This window comes from Helobdella robusta (assembly GCF_000326865.2).
Source record: "Helobdella robusta unplaced genomic scaffold HELROscaffold_48, whole genome shotgun sequence".
Lineage (NCBI taxonomy): Eukaryota > Metazoa > Annelida > Clitellata > Rhynchobdellida > Glossiphoniidae > Helobdella > Helobdella robusta.
This window is the reverse complement of record NW_008705215.1, coordinates 356,588-376,801: the sequence shown is the minus strand read 5'-3', so window position 1 is coordinate 376,801 and position 20,214 is coordinate 356,588. Positions and strand designations below refer to the sequence as shown.

Here is a 20,214-nt window from a genome sequence, read left to right as displayed (position 1 = left end):
ACGTTCAACCAAGTCTGCGTTTGAAGCAGTTGTGTTTATCTATTGGAAGTCTTGAACCTACGGAATAACGAACACTTGACGAACATTGGTGTTTGTTGTAATGAGCGTTAAAGTGTTACAACAATATGTTTATTTTGAACGATAAGCAATTGCAATAACTACAAAGCCTGGAGATGGAGGAGAGTCAAGATTACCAAATCGAACACATTTCAGTCAGCGGAGAACTATGTTGTATAAATATTGAAACACCTATAATTCTGCGAAAATGGGAAAAATAAGTTGAGAGAAGAAAAAAATAATTTTTTTCATTTTGACAATCAGAAAGTAAAATCAGCAAAGAAATGTTCAATAAAAGTCAAAAAACAGAACGTTCTTCCTTTGCTCATTGTGACGTGAATTTTGAAAATAAGAAACCGTTGAATTCTTAAATTTTTATTGAAATTATGTAAAAAGACAATTTTAAAAAAAATTATTAGAGGGAGGACTTGTCCTCACTGGAGAAGACGATTGGTATGGTACCTGGGAAGTTGTAATGTACTCAACTTCGAAGGTTGTAACTGTACTGTAAATAAACCAACATGTAACCAAGACCTAACAATACCAGCTTCATTTGAAGACCAGACGCCGGGGTCAAAACATTTTGTGCTTTTGAAGGAACACCTTAGCACATTTCGTAATCTTTTATGAAATGAATATTCCATTGCATTAGACTCTTCCTTATTGTGATTCAATATCATGGCGAATAAAATGAAGCTTTAGAGGAACCCTGAGAAACTTAAAAAAAATTACAGCTATTATATTTAATATGCATGTACAGTATATATAGAATATATATATATAAATTTGTTTTATTACATATTTCGGTGAAAAATTAACAATACATTAAATACAATAGAACTATGGCATTAATTCGTCGTCAATTGTGAATTACACTTTGAAGTTGAATTGAAGGTTGATGAACCGTGAAGTCAAGGAAAATTAGATGTTAATCAAACCATCGAGCTATCCAAACCGCCAGACAACAGATCAAATAATAAAGAAGTCTGCGCTTAACGGAGTGACGTGCAAACAGAAAATGTAGAAATTGTACAGCATACGTTTGCATTTGACATGATGTGTGGATGGAAAGATTTGGTCAATGGAAACAGCCTGAGTGATCACCAACTTCATCATTATTTTTTATACCCATGATAGAATATATAGTGTCACAAGAAATTAATTAAATTATATATAAAATTAAATACGTTCACCGTTGCAACTTTAAAACAAATATACTGCAGTGTAGCAAGAGGTCGTCGTCGTGGTCATCTTGCGAATGCTTATGAGAAAAAGGAGAACCTGACCTGATCATGATGACGACCTCTTGCTACACGGCAGCTATCACAGCAACCAATTTATGGAATTGTAACAGCTAATTAGAGATGTTTTCTATCTGCTAATTCATAATTTGAATTATCAACAGACAAAAAAACAACTGAAAATAAATAATGAAAAACATAGAAGACCCATTATACGACATGCAGTTAGTTCTTCAACAAACTAATTATTTAAATTGAAACAAATTGGAACCAACAAAAAGATCATCAAATAGAAAGATCACCAATAATAAATAGAATTGATATGGAACAAATTTAAAATAAATATATTTTTTAAATCAAAAAATGAACAAAACAATTGACCTAAAAATAAAAAATAAGAATAAATGAATGAAAACAGATTGTCATTAAAAATCTAAATTCATTTATATTTGATGAATGAATAGGTTAACGACACTCCGCCAGAATTTTTGTAAATTAAGTTACTTTCTCAACAATCCAAGATCACTTCCCAAACTGAAGACAATAAAGAGAACTGTGGTAAGTACGAGAAGAATGATGAGGAAGATGTAAAGGACAATTTTTTCTTTCCGCGTTTGTTTCAACTGCTTCAAATCTTCCAAATTTGTTTTCGTTTTGATGATTGAATCGACATCGTCATCAGCGGCGTTCATACCGCAGAACCATTTGAACCATTCCTTCAGAATATGACTGACGGAAAATGATTGGTGAGAGTCCTGATGGGTCGTGGAGCGCGAAATTGTTTGGCTCATGACGGCAGGCGAATCACTCTTCACAGCATGTTCAGCTGCAGTGTTGATGTATTTAAATTCGGTTATGACGACATCACCATTGTCGTGGATATTACTGAAGGATGGGTTAGCATGTTCATCATCATTCCCAGGAACGCTGTGGATGCTGGGGTTGGTTGAAACGTTGGTGGCATCATATGAGGAGGATTTCAACCTTTCGACGATGATCTCATCTCTGGGCGACACATCACCTCCCACTGACGCTCCCTGTCTCGTCCAGTACGTCGTCAGATGCAGCTGTGAGCGTCCGTTAACAAAATTGAAATAACCATCGTTATTGATTCTATTTTCTCAAATACTTTTTATACACAGCAAATATAAATTAAAGACAAAAGTATTCAAAACGTTAGCTAGCAACCTGTTCTTCAGACGGTTTCTTGGTCAACAAGCTGACCAGCACATCAGTTGCTACGGCGATCACAAAGAGAGCAACCGCAAAATACATGTAATGCAAACGTATGAGGATGTTTCTGTCATCTGATTCGTCACAATGTGGGTCAGGGTACACAAAGTTCAATATCATTCGAACCGACCCAATTAACAAACCAATCATCAAGGCCCAGAAGGCTCCCTGTTCACAAAATTCAGTTTAATAAATTCTTTTGACAAATAAAATTGTAAAAAAAATAAATTAAACTGTAAGAAACTATTATTAATAACTAATTATTTTATCTGAAAATACATCAATCAACTTCAGTTAAACAAAATAAACCTTTTCATTGGCTCGTGGCCAGAGAAGGGCGAGTAAATAAACGGCTGCTATTGGAGGGGACAAGTAGGCACCTATTGATTGGATGTAGATGTACAGCTGGGCTCCTTGCATGTTTTGTATGATGGGTATCCATGCAATACCCACCAACACCATGAAACAGGCAAATACTCTGCAAAGTTTGTTTGCTTAATGTCGATTATATTTGGCAAAAAAAATGACAAAACAATAAGTTCATCATCAAACTAGGGTAATGTACTAAGCTATCAGTTTATGAAAAATAAAAAAAAATTTAAATATTAAATTTTCGCTTCGCAAATTCCTCTCACGAGATACGTTTGAAACCAATTACAGTTGTTGCAGTTAGCTGCAGTTTTTAACAAAAGTTGCAGTTAGTATGTAAAAGTGTCAATCTATTAAAAAAACTTCTATTGCTTTTGGCATAACATAAGCTACTGTATTTGTTCATGCGGTTCAGTGTGGTACACAAAATTTTTCCTGTTTATCGGTTACAAATGATATTCCCGCGTCGTCCACGAAGTTGTGCCCATGAACGAAGGCACACCTCCCCCCTCACCAGACCATCAAATCACTGGATTCTTGAATATTCAGATCTTGTAATGCGATGTAATGTATTTCCCTTAACTTTACTCTTGGTAATCATAAACTTTTACACTTCTATTTTTTGTATCAAAGAAAGCAAATTTTACAACATGTGGCGAGAGTTTGCTTACTGCCAAGAATGAAAGAATATGATCTAAGTTCAACAAACAGGGCCTCCTAGTGGTTACGGTTAATATAATTCAAATTATTATCCTTTATCATTATTTTTTAACTGTCCAGTTTTCGTCGGATTGCAGGCTAAGGATATTTAAAATTTTAGCTTTAAATTTTTTTAGAAATGGAATTTTTATAAATTTGAAAAGTATTTTACATCTGCTTTATGATGTTGAATCTTTCACAAAAAACTGAACAAATAAATTTTCAAGATCTTGATACTCGTTTGCGATTGAAATTTCAAACGTCGCTATGATAACTTAATCTTACCCGTCCCTCATATTACATCAGTATTAAGACATCAACATGTTAACAAACGTCATCAGCATCCTCACCTCCCAACAATCATGAGTTCTCTGTTGGCAGCATGTCTTCGAAATCTGCCATAAATGTCCATAGTAAACAAAGTGCTGGCACTGTTGAATATTGAGGTCAGGTCACTCACAAGGGCAGCCAGCATGACAGACATCATGATCCCTCTCAACCCTAAGCATGGGATGCAAATTTAGAAAAGTAACAAAGTGTTTGCTTATAATATTCTTTACTTCTATCACAGTGGTTTAGTGATAAAAAATGACTGAATTTAAAATTGACAACATAAAAAAATTACTTTAAAAAAATTGTTCCAGACAGAGTGAAATTTTTAAAAACTTGAGAACACAGAAAACAAAAACTAAGCAACCGATTCACCAACCAGCAGGCATGATCTCAAGCACCAGTTTAGGAAATGCAATGTTGCTACATCCCATCTTGTTCTGACAGACTTTCATGCAGATGTCTGGATCAATACATGCCACCTCCTCTGCCATAGATTAAAATCATCGGGTTTGTTAGTTAGTTACAAAAACAAAACATTTAAAAGTTTGACAACAAAACAATGGAATGGAAACGAACCAGTGAAGAGCACTCTACTGATCATGCCAGGCAGCACAAGAATGAAGACAGGCAGAACCTTCAGGAACCCAGCAAACAACGTGCTACCCTGTGCGTGGCTCAAACTCTTTGCCGCCAATGTTCTTTGAACTATCATCTGTTAATGACAACAATATAATATGAACACATACACGTACACACCACAAAACAACCACAGAGAAAAACATACTTGGTCGGCACACCAGTACCAGATAGAAGCAGGAGTTTGACCCAATAAGAAACCAGGCCAGGGCATATCAGGATCAGTGGGCCCCCTCAACATGTCCCATGCATGTGGACTGGGCACGCCGCAGGTTGAGTTGCTTCTTGTGGCTGTTTAAATTTGCATTTGATTCATCAAAAAATTATTAAAAAAAAAAAAAATTATCAAAAACTTGATTGCAGTTTCAAATAATTTTGGAAGAGATAAGGTTTAACAGGTTTATATTGAAACTTTGTATAATATGATGTGTGGTTGTTTTTTACTTATTTTAAAACAACTTTTTCAAGTTTAAAATTAAAAAATTAATGCTTTATCTTAAAAAACAAATGTAATGCTGTTTAGGACCAAAGCCGAGCCGATCAAACTCCAATCTAACCAAATCGGCTTGAAAGTCCATGCTGAGCCAATTCAAGCTGAGTCAAATCTAGCCGCGAAGCCGATGGAACCGATCGATGGTTGCTCAATAAAATGCTGGAAACGTTTATTTATTTCACGAAAAACTGACTTGAGAATAACAATTAAGTTTCAGAGCAAGTACTGAACTGAAAATATATTCAGACCTGACGTGTATAAGCTAGCATTGTTGAGGCTGATGTTTCCAATGGGCATCAGAAAAATGAGACTGCTGTTGATGTTGTTGTTGATGTTGTTGTTGTTGTTGATATTGTTGTAGGACGAGAGGTGTGAGATGTTGTTTGTTGCGATGGCAAGTGGGTACCTCCTGTACAGTTCTGCATAACCGCCCACTTTGATGAAGCCTGTGATGATGATGACGTGATGAGGATGATGTTGGAGAATCTAATTAGCAGTCTACGATTACACCGACAACTAACTTTTTCATTACGTGAATTGAATTGGTGATAACGGTGATGTTTATGGCACTGCCGACAATAACGATGGAGATGGCGATTAAGATGGAGATACTTACGGTGTGGATGGTGAAGAAAAGAGAGCGAAAGCATAGATGATAATGAGAAAAGGATGACGAATCTAGCTGATTAGAAATAATGCTGAGGGGGCTAGTGGAAAGTTTCTACGCAGATGAAACCACATTTAACGAAAGAAACAACATTTATACAGATGTTACGATATAACGGACAGCATCTAAACGTAAAACCACATTCGAAATGCGTTCTAGGATTAGTATCTTTGAACAGACATTATTCAATTACGGCAGAAATAAATAAGAGCAATAGAAACTACAAAGCACAAACTCAACGAACTGAGTACGGTGAGGACGATGGCTCCAACGACCATAACGAATGCCTGCAGCGTGTCCGTGTAGATGACAGCCGCTAGACCACCTGGTCACCACAAACAAACATCTTGTTATTATCATTGTTATTAACATTATTATTATTATTATATTATTATTATTATTACTATTATTATTATAACAATTTAATAAACTCTGTGTTATCATCATCTTACTCAATATATTGCTATAGGAATAATGAATGAACCTTATTTTTATTGGCTTAATCCTCGATTTGTACTCATTTTTGTCAGTGATGAGCAAATTAAACTAACAGCTTATTAATTTAAATACTTTATTATATTAAACATTATTTTATATCTATCTTTATATTCATTTTGTGATATTTGATAAAATAAAAGCAGTGTTCCCATTATTACTATTATTATTATTATTATTATTATTATTATTATTATTATTATTATTTACTATAACGTTTATTGTTATTACGAACTAAACCAGTGATAATCAACGTCATAAATATCACCATAAACAACAACATTCTTCTCATGACTGTTTCACCATCAATACTTCCCTATCACAATCATCATCATCCTCATCATCCTCATCCTCATCATCATCATCAATCATTAACAACAATCCCAACAACAATCCCAACAATCATTAGCTAGCCAGCCAACTGACCAAGCAACAATCAACCATCCAACAAACCAGCCAGCCAACCAACCAACGAAACAACCAATTAGCCAACGAGTCAGCCAACCAACCAGCCAGCCAACCAACCAACCAGCCAACCAACCAACTAATAAACCAACCAGCCAACCAACCAGCCAACAAACCAACCAGCCAACCAACTAACCAGTAACAGTTGTGATAGCAGTAACAACGAGTAACAACAACACAGACAGATACAAGTTCCAGTAGAGTGCTTGCTGAATGAAGATTGCTCCAGAGTACAAGTTCACCTCAAAGCAAAAAGTTATAATAATTATTACTAATATAAATAATATCATTATTGTTAATTCTATTGTTATCATTATAATTATTTATTATTAATATTTTATTATTATTATTTTATTATTATCTTTTTTTAGCATACTCCTAATAGCTATCATCCTATCATCTTCAACATTTCAACCATAATCATTAACTCATCCGAATGGCGAATCACGTCAACAAAATGGTCATCACCAACGTCTGTATGATCATCGTCAGAATCACCACTACACTAACACCCTCAACATCGGTGCCAGCATTATCGTCAAATTATTAACTTCAACACCACACCAACATTTTCACCAAACTCATCACCCCATCACAGCACACACACACACGCACACACATACCACACACACACACACACATTCGCATACACGTCATCATCATCACCATCTTACGGAGATCTTAGTGAAGATGTAGAGCATGAGTGAGAGAACAGCCAGATATGTCCGAATTCTTTCACTGGCAAACCTCTTCTTCATGTACTCGGGCAGGGTGACTACCTATTGCAACGTGTTATACATCACGCTATGTATCATGATATGTATCACGTCATATACCAGGTTATATCACGTTCTGTATCATGATATGTATCATGATATGTATCACGCTATATATCAGGCTATGTACCCTTGTTGTGATTGTGTGATATACTATGTTATATTAGGTTATTTCGGGTTATATATAAGATTATGCTTGCTAGCAATGGAGAGAGCATTTTGTCGTGTCTGCTGCAAAGATTGTTGATTGTTATGGCAACCAGAATATGCATACAGTCTGAATATGCTGAATATACTGTAGTCATATGCAGCAGATATCGCAGACTAATAGGACAAAAAATGTGTTGCCAATGGAACTTGTTTAGTGGTAGTAATGCCAGCCATCCGATTTTGGTCACAAGCATGTTGTGTTCTGTTAATATGTGTTCTGTATATATGTAAGTGTGTATAAAATATTTAAAACTTATAAAAATATTTATAACATTTAATTTTTTTTAGTTAAATTGCAAAAATTCACAAGAAATTAACTCAAGTGCAATCAAATTTTAAGGACATTGAATTTTCCGAGGTGAATATTTGAAATAATTGAGATGCCTGCGCGTGCACAATCTTGAAGAACCTTTAAAAATGAAATTCTATACTATATATTCAGCAATGCAATGCAATGAATCAGCCAACGTGTCCTGAAGTGATGCCGTGACGAAAGTTGCGAAGTGGTAAAGATGGTGGATGACGATATTTTAACTCCGAAAAACAATTTAACGAATAATTTAACAAATAATGAAGTTCTTTTTTTCTTGTTTAACAAATATGAAATATTCATAAACAAAGTATTTTGATTAAAGGTTTCTTTTCTGAGTTGCTTATTTCGAAAGATAAGGAACTGCTCGTCGAAGACTTGACTTAAGTGGGTGTCCTCGAATTTGGCGATAAAAGAAAAAAATCCCAAAGTTGCAGTCAGACGCTGAGAACCTTTTACAATACGTGGAGATGGTTCAAGAAAAAAATTATTTTTTTCTAAACTGCCAACTTATGTTGATGCTAACTTCGATTTACCGTCAGATTCACCAGACAATGATGCTACCAACCAGAAAGTTGTCAATAGCGATAACCTGAAAGAAATTTATACTTTAATTGACAGTTTAAACAAACATGTCAAGAATTTGGAAATAGAATAAAAATAAAATCTGCAATTTGAGTGCTAAAGTTTGTTCCAGTGGTACCTGCTCATCTAAAGATGACACCCCTGTAAAAAGATCATTACCTGATATTCCAAGCGTAGACAATGTTGTACAAGATGATTGGAAGAATATTTCATACAAAAAGAGAAAAGAAAATAGACTTGTGAACAGGGTTGAAAGCTTGCCTCCTTTGTATTCTATCATAACTGCTCGGAAACCAAATTTTAATGTAATTGTTGACTATAACCTAACTGAAAAAATTGCATAGTTATTCGTCTTCAGGTTTTTTATCCTTGAAAAAATTTTCGAATGAAGAAGCCTCAAATAAAGATATACTAAAATTGGAGATATCAAATGCTGATCCTAAAGTGAAAACTTCTCAAACAAATCAGGATAAACAAATAAAGTTTAGTGAGAATGCCTCAAAAAATCAAAAAATTGTCATAAGGCAAGATTGGTTAGTTAAAGATCGTTTCTAAAGTTAATTTGAAGCTTCCATGTGTTTTTTTTATGGTCGCAATTCTGTTGACCCCAACAAACACAAAAATTAACCCTGCAATGTAATTTATTTTAATGCTTTTTGATAGTTTAATTTTCAGAACAAGCATCAACGCATAGAAGCATGCACAACGACATCTGATCGAACTTTCATAACTAACTCATTCACATTTAACGATATAACGAATAAAATTCATAAAAATATCCACAAAGAAATAAATATTGAATGCAGTCAAATGAACCTGTCTTTCACTGACGTAACTATGATTAAAAAAGTTTACAACAAAATATTCAATATGCAACAGAACCACGTCTGAACAAATTTATATTATATTCATAGACACGCAGGCACACACACACACAAACACACACACACAAACAAACAAACACAAACATATATACATAATATATATGGACATGCATAAACCAGCACAAATTGAGATGCAAGTTACATAAGGAATATTAATCACAAACTAAAAATTGCAAGTTCAATAACACTTCAGACTTGCAACCAGTGCATAAATTAAGAATGAAAATATGATGAAAACGTGATGTTGTAATGGTGATGTTGTTAGTCATGTTGTGTTTATGATTTTGTGAAACAAAAAATTTTATGTGAAAAATCACGAAACCCGTAATGATTTACCCATGTAAACTATTTGAATGAAAAACAAATGAAAAAAAGATCATGTTAAATAACTTATCAGCTAATTATTAATCGAGCAATTGTACGATCAACTGACAGATCAATTATACAATCACACTTTGCCAGTCATCGAACCAATCAGTCAGTCAATCAATGAATAAACCAGCCATCCAACCAAGCAACCAGACAACCAGCCAATCAATCCACCAATCAACCAATCAAACACTCACTCAGCCACCAGCACTGAACTAACCCCACTAGCAATGTAGACAGGCAGGAAGACCCAGCCCAACAACTGAAGCAGGAAACATGACTGCATACATGTCGTTGTGTGTTTGTGTGTTTGTTTCAATATTTTATAATGTGCATATATCAATACAATATTTTTGTTATTTATTTTCATTGCTGTTCAACATTCTCTACCTTATCAATCAATCAATCAGTTAAGTGACTAATGATAACCAAATGAAATTAAGTAATTAAACAGCCAGTCAACCAACCAACCAACCAATCAACCAACTAGCCAACCAACCAACAAACAAACAAACCATTAAACAAACTAACCAACCAACAATCCCACAAACCAATTAACTATCCAACCAACATTGAGTTCAAAGGCACCAACAGCAATCCCACTGGCGGCTCCCGAACCAGCCAACCCAATGAAGTGCTCACTGCCTATGTTGCTCGCAAATATCGAGGCACCTACCTGTTGCATATTAATAATTTATATTTATCATTTTATAATATTAACTAGTATTTTAATAACTACTCAAGATATGATACACATGCTAATGATGATGGGAGCAGGAACGGGTAAGTAAAACCCTACATTTCTCAGAAGCCGAATATGAAAAATTAACAAAAACTCATCCACACTGCAAAACATTTGGTGACAAACTTCATAACCTTAACATGAGGAAATTGTTTGAGAAATACTATGAATCTGATTAATAACAAGTTGGGTTACTGAAACATTGTTTAGAATGATTAAATGAGATGGAGCTTTAAAATGACATGATTATGTCCTGTTTCATACATACTGTAAAATGATTTATAATGACCATTCAAACAGACAAAGGCTTATTAAAGAAGTTAAAATAAAATTAATGTAGGTAAATAAATTTTATTTAATGATAATTTATAAAGTAAACTCAAGAGAAAGACTACACAAATTCAACAATACAACAACAACACACACAGCATAAAAAAACACAACACAACAATACACACAACACAACACCACACCACACAACACAATGCTACACTACAAATCAACACTACACCACACACAACACCACATACCACAGCAACACAAAAAAACAACACTACACAACACACAACAAACACAACACAATAGTAAGAGGTACCAACAGAGAACCAGGACATGAATCGGCCAGCCAGGAAGTACCCACTTACCGTGTCCTCTGCTTTTGCACATTGCCTGGTGAAAGAAATTTTAAATTAGAGATGTGGATGACAAACACTTCCTAGCGAAACAATTTCATAAACATGCTTGACATACCTGGGCCTATTGCCTAACAAGAGATTAACAATGTACATGCATGTGTGTACTACATGTACAATCTAAAATAGAGCTAAATACAATAAGCATTATTATTTACTTATCTGTAAAATTCATCTCTAATTTAATCCCAATTGAACTCTTAGTGATGTGTGACATTATAAATTAGTACTTCACTACAAGCTTGTAGAAATAAATGTATTACATTGTAATTGCAGCAAAATTATAATATTTATAACTATTAATATTATAATGATAATAAAATAATATTGGAAACAAAGTTTATTACTTTCAACTTTAATTTTATTAGCTAACTAAATTGAAATAGGAATGCATTAAAAAAAAAACCTCAAATATCATCACACTTTAATTTTAATTAATATTATATTATAACAAAATATTATATTAAAAAAATTTAATTTTTTTTTAGTTTTTATAATTTCATCACCTTAATAGTCAAACTTCCAAGTTATGTTACATAAAAATAAAAAAAATTTATTTGTATGCAAGCAAATGCAAACAAAAAAATAATAAGTCAATAATAATAATAACAAATAAAATATTTAAATAAATTTAATTAATTAATTGTAAAATGAAAATTAATCAATTTTATAATTAATTAAATTTTTAAAAATAATTTAAAAATAGCTAACATAAATTCCAGTAGCAATAACTGCTGTGAAATAAACAGCGATAACCGCAAAATCGGCAGCATTTAATTTGGACTCCATCGCGTCGAAATACTTTTGAGATTCCGTGTAAGTAAGTAGCAAGCCGGCGAATTAAAGTTAGGACATCAGCAGATCATGAAAATGACAAAATACCATGTTGTTTAAACAAACTCTGTTTTTAAAAGTGATTCACCAAGAGATGTAACCGTGACTCTATTTTAATTTATTTATTTTATTATTTTTGTTGGTTTTTGATTATTATATTATATATCCTATATAAATATATTTTTTTATTATAAATTTTTATATAAATTTATTTATTTTATTATTTTTGTTGATTTTTGATTATTATATTATATATCCTATATATATATATATATATATATATATATATATATATATATATATATATATATATATATATATGACTTAGTTCATAAGTATTACATTAAAATTTAATTGTAACCGCTATAATTTAAACACGCATACCCATATATATATATAGAATATATGAAAATATACTCTATATATATATGTTTATATCTCTTAGAATAACATCTCGGTAAAAATGAATACATCTAAAATTCAATAAAACTTCTATAAACAACGTGCTTTCAATATTAAATGCTTCCAATAGCTGGTAAATACATGGAAAGTTTCTAACAAGAGGTAACAGGTAATGTACTTCTTCTTGTGCCTTACCTTTAAAGGACATTGGCGACCATCGACCTCCACAAAACCCGATCATTAACATGTAGTTGAAATGTGGTGATATTCCACAAATGACACAAGGACTTCACGAATGTTCTTCGTTGTTGACCGCGATCTCTTTCCCCTGCAAAATTTCCCGTGGTTGTTAGATTTTCCATTCTTTCCTCCAGCATGATGTGACCAAAAAATTTAACTGCCCACGTCGGATTATCTGTAGTAACTTACTCTTTTCATAACCGGATTGTATTAACACATCCTCATTCGAAGTATGAAAGGCCCAACTAAATTTCATAATTCTTCTCAAAAACCACACTCAGCAGCGTTAATCTATTTTCCCATTTCTTTAGAAATTGTCCAGGACTCAGAGCCTTAAGTTAGTACAGGAAAAACGTAACACCCTAGCAGTTTTAATTTTGTTGATATTTTGATTTTACTGTTGGTGAGGAGTTTTTTCATTTTAGAATATGCATCTTTTGCTATTGCTTTCCTTCTTTTGATATCCATATCACATTTAAAACCTGGGGTAATCAGACTTCCGAGAAAATTAAAGCTGTTGACTTGTTTCACCTGTTTACCATTTATGATTAGAGCTGTATCACTATTGTTTATTTTCACGCCTCCAATGGATATTCCAGGTAGATCTTCTATCTTTCTCATCATGATCTCACTTTAAGAGATTGTACAAGTCTGGAGAGAATACACAGCCTTGCTTAACACCTTTCTTTATTTTGACAAAATTAGTCATCTTGTTACCAACTTTCATTGCTGCTTTTTGGTTCCATAATAAGGTTTTTGATAATTTTCGTGTCTTTTCCATCAATGTCCAAATTTTCCAATATTTCCTTAAGCTCCACGTGTTTCACGCAATCAAAAGCTTTAAAGTAATCGACAAAACATATAAACAAGTCTTTCTTCATTTTTTTTATAAAGAAACACAAGCAATCCGATAACCCGTCCAAAACAGACCAAAAGAATTCGTCGCACCTCCTTCACCTGGCTAACTTTTCTCAATGATTACACAATGCTTTAAAAAATGAATCTTCTCTCACTATTTTACCTTGCCAAACAATTACGTGAAATAGAACGAAACGCTCTAAAGTTTAAACCATACCAACTCCCCAATATTACATAATTATAAACTAAAGAAAAAACTGAGATGAACCGTTTTGTAACATTTTATTTTGTCAGACAAACGAGCAGCATATTATAATAACGTACCTTTTACTCATTTTGATTGAAAACTAACAGGTGTTTGTTGATAAGTCGTGTTAACTGCTGGAAGCGTTAAGTAAATTATTTCAAATTAATTAAAAAAATATTAGCTCTACAATACAAAATAATCAAACGATCAATGGATTGTAAACGACAGGCTAATACAAATATATGGATTGCGAGACAATATAGATAATAAACTGAGGTTACATGGAAAGATATCATCGTAGATGCAATTATCAATTTCAACAATTAGTTAATTAAAAAAAGTATATTTAATGATAGATGGGTGAGTGTACCAAACGACGTACAAATAATACACTAAACTATCATATTTCTTATTTTCTCAAAGAACGTAGTAACATATAAAATGTGCCAGAATGAAAACTAAAAGTTAATAATAAAAATGAAAAAAAATAACTGAAATGAAATAAGGTAATGATGTTACGATAGCAGCTAATAGCACTGATAATTGTAATGCACACAAGTTGACATGCATCAATGCAATGTTAAAGTTAATCAAATTAATCAATTAATATTGTGAAATATATCATTTAGCCCTGGACACGTTGGAGAGGAAACGAATGAATGAATGAAAAAATAAAATAACAAACCAACAATAAAATGTTTGTTATGATTGTAGGTAAATAACAGCTTCAATTTCTTACTGACTGAATAACTAATAATAGCATGGACGTAAAAAAATATTTAATACAAAGAATGATAATAATATGCTTTTAATTAAGTACAAAGTAACGTAAGAAGTTTTGGGCTGTCTGCTGTCTATTTATCTGCCTCTGCCTCCTTGCTCTCATCTTTAGGTGTGTCACCGTAGGCTTCTGGCGAAAGAAATATTGTTTTGTAAAGGTTAAAAAAGGGTTAAAGGTTATTACATCCTCCCTAGGTTCTGAGGAATCAACAGCAAACAAGCAGCGCATATGAACACGTGCTAAATGGTAAATCACACACGAAGCATGTGACAGACGGGGATCTTCTTGTCATATTTAAACCTCGCCACTGCACACACTGCAAAACTCCACCAGGCAATCTTAACCACTACACCGTAGAGAGAGAGAGAGAGAGAGAGAGAGAGAGAGAGAGAGAGAGAGAGAAAGAGAGAGAGAGAGAGAGAGAGAGAGAAAGAGGAGAGAAGACCAACCTTCACTGTTATTATTTTCAGTGGTCCACAATGTCAAGTTGTCTCTGAGGAGCTGCATGATCAATGTGGAGTCCTTGTAACTCTCCTCGCTCAATGTATCAAGCTCTGCTATGGCATCGTCAAATGCAGCCTTAGCTAATCTGTAATTTATATTTATAATTAGTGAAACTATGTTGGCCATTTAGACAATTAATTCAATCATTATATGTGAGCAAGCTTTGAAACAATGTTATAGTAAAATGAAAATAAATTAAAGAACAAGTCATTGAATAAATGAATGAATAAATAAACAGACAAGAAACCTGCAAGCCCTATCAGGTGAGTTCAAGATCTCATAATAGAAAACAGAAAAGTTCAGGGCCAATCCAAGTCTGTTGAAATTTTAATAAATGTTAAACCCAGTAACTAATTGAAATTCATTAAAACTCATGTTCAACTTATCAGCTAACATAAAAACAAAATAAACTGATCAATCAATTAATTAATTTTTATAAAGCTATTTCTATCATCAATAAAAACAATCTCAAGAGAAGACAAACACACAGGATACATAACACCATCACTTGACAACGAACAATCAGGTTAAATAAAGGTTCAACTGCCATAGTATGTAACAGAGACAAAACGGAGTTTGTGATGGATGAGCAGCTATCAATGAACAATAAACACGAGATGATAAATTAGAAAAAGACAAAACCAAATTGACCATGATCATGTTAGGAATCAATAGTAGTAGAAAATTGCAAGAACCAAAAGCTAACAATGAGAACATCAAAAAGAATAACAAACAATAAAAAAGAAAACCTAATAGGGTGTGTAGGAGCAAGGTCTGCATTGGCAATGTCACTAGCAGACTTGTAGGCCACCAAGCTGGCTTCAGCTGCCTCCTTACGCTCGTTGCCCGTCGCAAACTCTGCGGTGTATCGGTGGTAGTCGCCCTTCCTAAATAAGTGGTTTTTGAACATGTTTGCCTGTATTTGTGTTAGCACAATGTTTGTACATGTACGTACATGTGTTTAACACTTTCGTGTCGTACAATACAGTAGCTGGTGCATTTGTGAATCACCTCTCAGCAAATCGACTTTAGAAGTGATGTGAGCGTGCGTTTATATTTTGAGAACTTAAATTCTATAATGTATAAAAGTGCTCCAATATTCATTCATATACCAGCAATTACATTATTCGTGCAAGTTATTATTATTATTATTACTGCAAGTTATTATTATTATTATTATTATGAAGAGATAGATGATGATATAAAAATAAGGAGCTGAACTGGGAGATAATATTATTTATTTAATGTTAAAAATTTAGTTTATAACTCTCAAATGAAAATAAAAAGTAATAGTTACAACATTTATTACAAGCATAAATATAGAAAAAAACAGCTACACAAAACAAAGCACATTTAAAATATGACAAAGATTTTCCTAACAAAATAAAATCAACAGAACAGAACTATTAGTAATTGCTTTCTCATATCTGGCATATCAGAGCCACCCTCAGTAATTAAAGAACATAAACATATGAATGTTAAACATTAAAGCTCAACAGCGTCAAGCAAACAAATGCAAAAAAAAGTGTTGGTACATCATAAATAGTTGAAACAAGAAAGAATAAAAAACAACACACTGAAACATAAACACATAAAAAAACAAGAGAGAACATAAATGAGAAACACAACAGAGTCCAAAAGTGAAAAGAGGTGAACATATACGAAAATTCAAACAAAACAGAGAACACAACTCAACACAGCACAGCACACGAAGAAGAGACAGAGAAGAAGAACAGACATTTTGTAGTAGAAAACTTTAGACTCTCCAGTCTGTGAGGCAGGGATGAGGAACTTGTCGAGAACTTGCAGAACATTCGTGCAGATCTCCTTCAGCTCCTTCTCCACCTACATTCACAAACAGTACATTTCAATGTGGTAATGTTAAATATGCAATTGCATGTTTGTTTTTGTCTATTATGTAAATTTTATCGAAATATTTGTGGCTATTAGACTTGTATAATATATTTATTATTTGAACGGTAAATATATCTCATGTAAACAAAAATTTGTAAAAATGTGATGCACAAGTATTGAATGCCTTTTGCTAAAAGATGATGATCTTAATTTCATAGCCATCATAAACTGATGTACATGATTTAAATAACTGTTTCCAAGATATATTTTGATGAAAAAAAAAACACTCGCACAAACATGCAATGGTAAATTTGTTAAAAGACATAGAGAAAGAGAAACCGAGGTAAAAAACGAAGAAAAAAGGAAAGTTTGTTACTTGAGCTTTGTAGTCTCTAGTAAGTTTGAGTTTGGCTTCAGGAACTCCCTTGCTCTCTTCCTTCTGCTCGATGCTGCTGATTATCCTCCATGAGGCCCTCCTAATATGGTGGGGTGTGATGGAGATGTCATGAGTATAATGATGATATGGCATCAGATCACAATAACTAAAGTTATTTAAACAAAGGATGAAGTATTGGTGGGTGATATAATGAATAAAGTGATGCATGAAGATTATGGTGGTAAAATGATCTATGTAACGGGCAACAGCTAACAGCATTGTGATGAGGTAATGGAGTTTTTCGAATAATCAGTTATTGAAGATATCAGCATTGAACAAGGTTATAATAATAATGATCACCTGGTGCCTATGACATTTTTATAGGCAACAGACAGGAGGTTTCGTTCTTCAACTGTCAGCTCAACACCTAAACTTGCAACTTGCTTCATAAAGTCAACCATTTCTGTTGTGATGTTGAGTAAAAATGATAATATTGAGATGAGTAATTGTATAGTGAACACATTTTCCCGAAAGTGAATTTACATTGCTATCGCAACTTCGCATTTTCGACATGTTAATTTTTTGTTTATTTTTCGAAAAGGTGTGCATCTATATAATATGGGTTGTCATGAGTGATAGAAGAAATGTGTATTATTATAAAAATATTTTTTCTTTGTTGCTGTGAGTTACATTTGCTGCAGACTATTTGCTATGAGGTTGGTGTATTTAAAATTTCTTTAAGAACTTAGTAATACACGCCTGATGACAATCTTTAACCCTGCGATGACGGCTGGGGTAGATTTCTACCCCAGAGCTACTTTCTAAGCATGAAAAAAGAAAACTACGCAAAAGCTTGGGCTCTCTTTTTATGACTTTTCCTAAAATCATCTCTTCTCTTATTTTAAAACTAAAATTTGATAAAAAAATAACGCTAGAGGGCAGTTTTGAATGCATATAGCACCTAGGACGATTGGGGTTGATTTTTACCCCAAATTAAATACACTTTTTTAAATATTTAAAACTTTATGAATGTAATGGAGAACAATTAAATTTTATGTTACTATTTTTATTCGATTGTATTATCATCAACTATAAAAAATTAATGTCAAACTTTTCAAATCTTTGGCAATAAGCAGTTCAACACTTTTTTTTCAAACAATCAGCTAAAATGGCGTATTCTGAAAGATTTACTTTAGAGCAAGCCAAACAATTTATAATTGATAATTCTAGTGACGAAGAGAGTATTAGTGAGCATGAAGAGATTACTGATTATTCGGATGTAGAATTTGCTGACGAAAAAGGAAATGAACCTTTTCTCGTTGAAGACAGCGCCGACGATGATGATGAAATAAAATATACACTTCAGAGTTCAAGTAAGATAAGATTGATAAAAAATACAATTTTTCAAATGTATCAAATAACAATAATATGAATATATAATAATACTTTCAGATGTACAAAATGACAGCTCTAATTCAGATCTAGGCTCTTCCGATGAAAGCAATGATAATGAAAAAAGCAAAACATTTGTATCTAAATGTGGAAACATAGTCTGGCAAAATGAACCAGTTTACAACAAATGTGGAAGGCGTGGTATGATGAATGTAATTCACGGGAAACCCGGTCCAACAAGATTTGCTAGAAAAAATGTAGACAGTCCTATTTCTTCATTTCATCTATTTTTTAGAGATAATATAGTTGAAAACATTTTGAAATGGACGAATAAGGAAGGAGAAGAGAAACAGATGAGTAATTGGAAGGAGTTAGATAAAAAAGAATTTTTTTGCTATATTGGATATTCTTTCTGGAGTACACAAAGCAAAAAATGAAGCTGTCAATGAACTTTGGAACAAAAAGCGGGGACGCACATTATTCAATGAAGCCATGCCAAGGGATAGATTCAAACAAATAAATAGTGCTTTGAGGTTTGATGATGCATCAAAACGAAGGCAAAAGAAAAGTGAAGACAAATTGAGTCCCATAAGAGAATTGTTTGAAATGTGGGAAAAGACATTAGAGGATGCATATATTCCTTATGAAAATGTCACTATTGATGAACAACTCCTAACTTTCAGAGGACGTTGTTCTTTCAAGCAATATATTCCAAGTAAACCTGGAATATATGGACTAAAGTTTTGGATGATGAGTGATAGTCAAACTTACTATGTAACTCGTTTACAAATTTATATAGGTAGAAAATCAAATGATGAAAAAGAAAAGAATCAGGCTCAAAGAGTTGTGTTAGATTTGTCAGAAAACTTAAAAGGTTCAGGAAGAAATATTACGTGTGATAACTTTTTCACAAGTTTGTCTCTTATCCAGATGTTGAAAAAAGAAAAGCTTACTTTATTAGGGACAGTAAGAAAAAGTAAAAAAGAACTTCCAGTTGAATTCATTACCCCAAAAAGCAGAGATGTTTTATCTTCTATGTTTGCTTTCCATAATGATGCAACTCTAGTGTCATATTGTCCAAAAAAAGGAAAAGTTGTAACTTTGATGAGCAGTATGCATACACAATGTGACCTAGACAACACATCCAGTACAAAAAAGCCAATTATGATTTTAGATTATAATTCAACCAAAGGTGGAGTTGACACATCAGATCAAATGTTAAGGCTGTACACAACTAAAAGAATGACTAGAAGATGGCCAATGGCAGTTTTCAGTAATATGTTAGACATAAGTGCTTTAAATGCCTATATAGTATGGATTTTGTTGAATCCTGACTGGAATGTTAACAAATCACATAAAAGAAGATTATTTCTGCTGGAACTGGAGAAGTAAATTTTTGAGACAAGTCTGATATATTTGCAATATTAAAATTATTTAATTTTTTTCACAGAGTATGATTAACTTTGGCCA

General features: G+C 33.0%; 2 protein-coding genes across 2 annotated transcripts in view; both read right to left on the bottom strand.

Moving 5' to 3' along the window:
- Positions 1-1,798: 1,798 nt before the first annotated feature.
- On the bottom strand, positions 1,799-8,849 carry HELRODRAFT_178453 (hypothetical protein; the record flags this gene model as incomplete). Its single annotated transcript, XM_009026554.1, has 12 exons — positions 1,799-2,365; positions 2,487-2,699; positions 2,841-3,009; positions 3,950-4,100; positions 4,309-4,416; positions 4,509-4,644; positions 4,717-4,859; positions 5,310-5,507; positions 5,973-6,053; positions 6,280-6,281; positions 7,355-7,467; positions 8,688-8,849. The coding sequence occupies 12 exons, from the start codon at positions 8,847-8,849 to the stop codon at positions 1,799-1,801; spliced, it is 2,043 nt and encodes a 680-aa protein (XP_009024802.1).
- Positions 8,850-13,855: 5,006 nt separating this feature from the next.
- HELRODRAFT_155141 (hypothetical protein) overlaps positions 13,856-20,214 on the bottom strand; it is a 12,680-nt gene continuing 6,321 nt past the window's right edge. Inside the window, exons 2-8 of the mRNA XM_009026553.1 lie at positions 17,713-17,815; positions 17,353-17,452; positions 16,861-16,967; positions 15,872-16,009; positions 15,370-15,438; positions 15,068-15,207; positions 13,856-14,747 (exon numbers count right to left, since the gene is read on the bottom strand). Coding sequence (XP_009024801.1) covers positions 14,692-14,747; positions 15,068-15,207; positions 15,370-15,438; positions 15,872-16,009; positions 16,861-16,967; positions 17,353-17,452; positions 17,713-17,815 — 713 coding nt within the window. The 3' untranslated portion in view covers positions 13,856-14,691. The remainder of the gene's footprint in view (positions 14,748-15,067; positions 15,208-15,369; positions 15,439-15,871; positions 16,010-16,860; positions 16,968-17,352; positions 17,453-17,712; positions 17,816-20,214) is intronic.